At 35.2% G+C, this 6,352-nt stretch overlaps 1 protein-coding gene across 1 annotated transcript; it reads left to right on the top strand.

Annotated features, from left to right (window-relative positions):
• The first annotated feature begins 2,434 nt into the window (after positions 1 to 2,434).
• LOC115995650 (disease resistance protein RPP13-like) lies at positions 2,435 to 5,635 on the top strand. The gene is made up of 2 exons (XM_031234752.1): positions 2,435 to 5,296; positions 5,383 to 5,635. Exons 1-2 carry the CDS (start codon positions 2,633 to 2,635, stop codon positions 5,434 to 5,436), a joined length of 2,718 nt encoding a protein of 905 aa, XP_031090612.1. The 5' UTR covers positions 2,435 to 2,632; the 3' UTR covers positions 5,437 to 5,635.
• The last annotated feature ends 717 nt before the right edge of the window (positions 5,636 to 6,352 follow it).

Below are 6,352 nucleotides of genomic sequence, written 5' to 3' on the forward strand. Positions count from 1 at the left end.
TTAAAAGTACAAAAGGCTGCTAGCGTGCCGCATATTGCAGCCTTTTGTACAGTGAAATAGGGGGTTTGCAAGCTTGTAACCCACATCATCTATAAAAAACTAGTACTTCACATTTCTCATTTTATCTGTCTTACTTACTATTCATTAGTCAAATCAACTCATTATTCTTTGTTTATTTTGTTTAATATTTTTTACTTACTTTAAAAAAAAAATTTGTGTTTAATAGTACTTTTAGTATTGTTTATAAATATATAAATTTTGTATACTAATACTAAACTTACTATTATTAAAAAATTGGATTAAAAATAACTTCAGTCAAACCTCGTTAACCGAATCAGACACATAAAACAGGATGGAGGGAGTAAAATTTTATTTTTTTTAAAAATTGCATGTCGCCTTGAAAGAGTTTCCCTTTCTGCGATAAAGTTAGCCTAATAAGAGGGGGCCACCGACCACCCCACTAAGTATAAACTGAAGAGTAAATACCAGCAGAGGTCCTCCAACTTTGGTGACACTCTCACTTTTAGTCATCAACTTTTAAATCAACCACTAATAGTTCTCTTACTTTTGATTTCATCCCATCTAGGGTCCTTCTGTTAGATTAGGCCGTCTAACCCCGTTATGTCAAGGACATAATTGTCTTTTTAGTTGAGATTATAACTTTGTTTTCAGACTTGCTTGCTACGTATAAAAAAATTGGAGGTAGTGCAAATTTCCAGACGGCAACATCTTTTTGGCAATTAATTCTTAGCAGCGAATTGTTCTTCTGCATCTGGTTAATTCCAAGCGGCAGTGTAACAACTCCCCAACGTTCTCTTCCCCCTCCCCCCAGCCCCCAACGTTCTTTTATTATTTTATTATTTTTAATTTTTAAATGTAAAAGTTTTTAAAATAAAAATGAAATAAATTAGCTGGTCGTCAGAAAATTTAACGACAGGACCAAATGTGATACAAATTGAATAGTCATGCACTAACTTTGATCCTGGACTATTAAGATTTTTTAAAGTAGGGGAATGATTATTCAATTTGTATCACATTTAGTACTTGACTATTAACATTTTCAAAGTTTTTTGAAAGAAAAGAAAAAAATAACTTTGAAAATGTTAATAGTCAAGTACTAAATGTGATACAAATTGAATAATCATTCCCTACTTAAAAAATCTTAATAGTACAGGATCAAAATTGATACATGTGTTATAGTCGAGGGACTAAAACTGATATTGTTTCTATTATTATATTAATAATTTTGTAGTTTAAGATAATAATTAAAGATAGGCATTGACAAAATGATTGGTATAGATGAAAACAACTTAGCATTTCAAAATCATCAACCCAAATAGCAATAATAAGAATATAAGATTAAATATAACGTAACATAAAATAATATAAAATGGATGCAATTAAATATAATTTAGAGTCTCTTTGCTCATGAAGCTATATATGCTGACCTTTGGCTTGGAATTGTTGCACCATATTGGTTCAGGTGACCTTCAGAGAAACATTAAACACAGAAAAATGTGACAATTACAGAACCAAAGAGAGGGGATGGCTTGTGTAGCAGTAAGTATTATTGCGGTGAATGACTGAAATAGGACTGCATGACATCCTATTGACAAAAATAGGAGCGCTAAAAAAGCTGGACAAAAATGGAAAAAACTCGTTTGAGACATGTGTTTGAAGTAAAAAACGCATGTCCCATTTGCGTTTTGTTTTTTTTTAATATTTTTGGAATACAAAATCCAAACGCAAGTCCCACTTGCGTTTGACGTATAAGCACAAGTACCACTTGCGTTTTATTAAAAAAATAAATTAATTAATTGCCCGTGACGACCAAATCTGGTTGCCTTCTCCTTCGCAAGAGAAGGCAACCAAAATGGTCGCCTTCTCCTTCGGAGGAGAAGGCAACCAAAATGGTCGCCTTCTCCTTCGGTAACCAGCCTTCTCCGGCGAAGGAGAAGGCAACCAGATTTGGTCGCCGTCGGCGACCATTTTTTTTTAAATAAAATGCGAGTGGTACTTGCGCGCAAGTCCCACTTGCGTTTGGATTCTGTATTCTGAAAAAAAAATGCAAATGAAACATGCATTTCTGACTTCAAAAGCATGTCTCAAACGAGTTTTTCCCTTTTTGTCCCGCTTTCCTAGGACTCCTATTTCAGTCATTCACCCGTATTGTTGTGAGGACAATAGAGTTTGGGCTCTTGCAATCTCAGCGTGGTCCAGTTCCACTAGAAAACTAATTAATTTGCACTAGTATCGGCATTCATGCAAAATGAAACTCTAACCCAGTCAACAATCTATTGGATCTTTGATCCATCTCTAATTCTCTATTTCATCAGTGGAAAGAAAAAAACAAAAACAATTCCAACTCTTGAATTATTGCACCAGTCAAGTTGGAGAAAAGTAAAGGAATCTTTTGACTAGGAAAGCAAAAGGTTAAAAAAGCTGTCGGCATGAATTGGAATTATTGCACTATGGCAATACCCAATTCTGGTTCATATCATATTCCATTCATTATCTTTGCTTCAATTGCTTCTGCAAACCTTCTCGCTCTCAAACAAGCTCAGACAAAAAACTATCTCATTTACATTACACCTACACCAATACAGAGTTACAGAGATTGAGATTTAGAAAAATGGCTTGTGTAGTTGTACTTTCTCTTATGAGGACACTTGAGCTTGAGTTCTTGCAACCTCTCCCTCGTCCAATTCTACAACAAAAGGAACTCATCCCTTGCAACAAAGACTTGGTCCTATCTCTCCACAACAAGCTTGGATTTCTGATGGAACTATTCGACGAGAATAGAATGGATGGTGTTGAAGCAATAAAAGACTTGGAAACAAAGCTCAGAGATTTAGCTTTCAGAATTGAAGATGAAATTGAACTTCAAGTAGTACATCTTTATGAAGAAGAAGAAGAGGAAATGCCACAGGGTGAGAAAAGCACTCATCATTGCCAGAGGCTTCATCAAATTTTGCATCCGCTAAGGGGAAAATCACATCCTTGTCTCAAATTCCGTCGTATTTTGCACCGAGCTGTACAAGACATTGATGCCATCACTCGAGAATTGGCGAAAGCGAAGGAGGAGTACCAGCTTTCCAAACATCATCTACAAGCAGGAATAAAGCAGCCTGCCTCCCTTCATGTTTTACCTATCACCATGCCTGATTCTTCCCACCATGCTTCACGCTCCAAAGAAATAATGGTTGGAAAACAGGATGAGTTCGAGATTATAAAGAAGATGCTAATTCGACATCCATCTAAGCAACTAGAAATTGTTTCCATTAAAGGTATGGGAGGTATTGGTAAGACAACATTAGCAAGGAAAATTTATGAAGATTCATCAATCACCTCCTACTTTGATAAGCAATCATGGGTTGTTGCATCACAACATCACAATAAGAGGCAAATGCTCTTCGGTCTTCTTGGTTCCAAACACAATAATGCAGACAACAGCGGTAATGAGGACCTAGCATTACAATTCTACCAGAGTTTGAAGTGTCAAAGGTACTTGATTGTGATGGATGACGTATGGAGCGAAGGGGCATGGGATGCTATCAAAACTTGCTTTCCCGATGATGGAAATGGTAGTCGAGTATTGCTGACAACTCGCCTTGCAGAGGTGGCTAATCATACCTGCTCTAAAGATGACTTTTCTCATCAAATGCAATTCTTAGAACAAAGTGAGAGTTGGAAACTATTTAATGAAAAGGCATGTGAATCTCGCGGTGCTGAATTTGAGACGATTGGGAGACCGGTAGTTGAAAAATGCAAAGGACTACCTTTGGCAATAATTGTGGTTGCAGGCCTTTTTTCCAAACTCAACACTCTAGATGAGTGGAAGAATACTGCCAATGCTCTAAGTTCTTCTTCTGCAACTACTCTAGATGATGAAGAATGTTTGAAAATACTCTCCTTGAGTTACAACCATTTGCCCCACAACTTGAAAGCTTGTTTCTTATACTTGGGAGTTTTTCCAGAAGATCACGAGATTAATGCTAATAATCTTGCAAGGTTATGGTATGCAGAAGGACTCGTAAACGCATTTGAGAATGAAAACTTTGATAGAGTGGCTAACAGGTACATGCAAGAACTTATGGATAGAAACTTGATAATTTTAGGCGAGCTATGCTCCCGTGGAAGAAAAATTAAGAGTTTTAGGATGCACGATTTATTGCATGCTTTTAGTGTGAGAGAAGCTCAAAACGAGAACCTTTTGCATGTTGTCCATAGTGAAAATAATTCTTATTTTCCTCAAAAAAGTTTTCGCTGGGTAAGCATTCAATATGCAGATTTTAACATGTCTACAATACAACATAAAAGTTGTAGATCATTCTTCAGCTTTTTTGGGGAGAAATCATTTTCAAATTTTAGAAATACCAATCTACGGAGAGTACTCTTCTATGATACCCCTGTCTGGATAAAGAATATTGTGGATATTGTCCATTTGAGATTCCTAAGAGTTGGAAATGATATAGAACTTTCTCAGGGTCAGGAATTCCTTAAATCAAGATGTAAAGAGAGTATAAAATTGTCAAGGTCTTGGAATCTTCAAACACTTCATTCTTATCAAAAAGTAATATATAGATTAGATGAAGGAAGGAAGTATTTGGAGTTTCCACAACTACACTATATTAGTTGTGCAGACTATTTTTGTGGAAATCCTCCCAAATTTGTTCATAAACTTGATGGGATAAGAGCTGAAGATTGCTCAGAAGAATATGTTACCAATATTCCATGCTTGAAGAAGGTGCGTATTGAATGTAAAGGCAACGAGAGTAATGCTTACGTTGCAAACTTAGCCTATTTAGAGCAGCTCGAGGGACTTTGGATTTCAATGTTATTGCCTGGAACACATTCAATTAATAATGATATTGTTCTCTTGAAAAACCTTAGGAAGTTGGCATTTAATGGTATGAGATTTGAGTCGGGGAGAATTAATATTCTTAGCAAGTTGCCTAGGCTAGAGGTGCTCAAGTTACTATGGACCACATTCAAAGAATGGGAAATACAAGAGGAAGTGAAATTTTGGCAATTAATTGCTTTAGTTATCCTTCATTGTGATCTCAAGCATTGGAAAGCTAGTAGTCATAATTTTCCTAAACTTGAGCACCTATGTCTTACGTATTGCTTTGAATTGAGAAAGATCCCAACTGACTTTGGTGAAATTTCAACATTGAAGTCAATTGAATTATCGAGATGTCTTCCTTCTGCTGTGGAATCAGCCAAGAAAATTCAGGATGAGCAACGTGACTATGGAAACTACGATATGATTGTTATTGAGGAAAATACATTACATGTATGTCACCCTTAGCATTCTCTTTCTCAATTGCATTTTTCAACTTGTGCCAAGCAGATTTAATTAAATTTAGTGTCTCATGACAGGTTTCGGGATCTGTGAAAAGCCCGAGTGAAGAAGAGCCAGAAGTGGATAACTGATAATTGATACTTTCCTTGTATATAATTAAATTTAGATTTGCAATATATGTGTGTTTTTGTCTTTTTGATGCATATATATGCAGACATATTGTTGGAGTTGATGATGATGATGAGTATAGCCTCTGTTAGTTTAGGCATTTATTTCAGCTTTAATTTGCTTTTTCTAATAGATGTAATGTAGACTCTATTGGTTTCTAAATCATGCATTTCATTTCTCACGTACAGGAGACAACTAACATTAGTCTACAAGAAGATCAGAACATGTTTTACATATAGATTAGAAAGTTTCGGGCTTTTGATTTCTTTTAGGTGGTGCCCGGCCTAATGATTTGCAGAAGTTATATTAAACATTTTTGTTGGAAATATGAAATCTTTGATTAAATACTTTAATTTGCACTGTTAATGTAATTTGTTGATTGGTATTTCCTTACATATCACACAAATCTTGGGGTTTTAAATTTAATTTGCTGAAAATTCACTTTTATATATAATAACAACAATTGAGATTCAACTCTTGCAATTCTTGAAGACAATATACTCTACTGATATTTTCCTCACTGCACATTAATCGTTTGAGATCGAGTTTCTATGAATTAGATGATGGATGGAACTATTCAGATCGAAGTTTCCACAATTACACTACATTCTGTGACCATAACTATAATATGTGCAGTCCAACTATCAGCTTAGGCTTTTAGTTGAGATGGAGCACATGCTTTAATTTGGTAACATAACTATAATATATGCAGTCCAACTATCAGTTTAGGCTTTTAGTTGAGATGGAGCACATGCTTTAATTCATTCATCATTGGAAGTCCGGCATCCCAATTTTATTCATAAACTTTAATTTTTTAGATAGCAACTTACGGTCACTTTAAACAATATAATTTGAATATTCAATTCCATACTTACAAAA

The sequence above is a fragment of the Ipomoea triloba genome, chromosome 11 (assembly GCF_003576645.1).
Source record: "Ipomoea triloba cultivar NCNSP0323 chromosome 11, ASM357664v1".
NCBI classification, from domain to species: Eukaryota; Viridiplantae; Streptophyta; class Magnoliopsida; order Solanales; family Convolvulaceae; genus Ipomoea; species Ipomoea triloba.

Bases quoted from the DNA above. Each gene is read 5' to 3' on its own strand.
- LOC115995650 (XM_031234752.1), top strand. From the start codon at position 2,633: ATGGCTTGTGTAGTTGTACTTTCTCTTATGAGGACACTTGAGCTTGAG. The intron at 5,297-5,382 runs GTATGTCACCCT...GTCTCATGACAG, and splicing joins TTGAGGAAAATACATTACAT to GTTTCGGGATCTGTGAAAAG.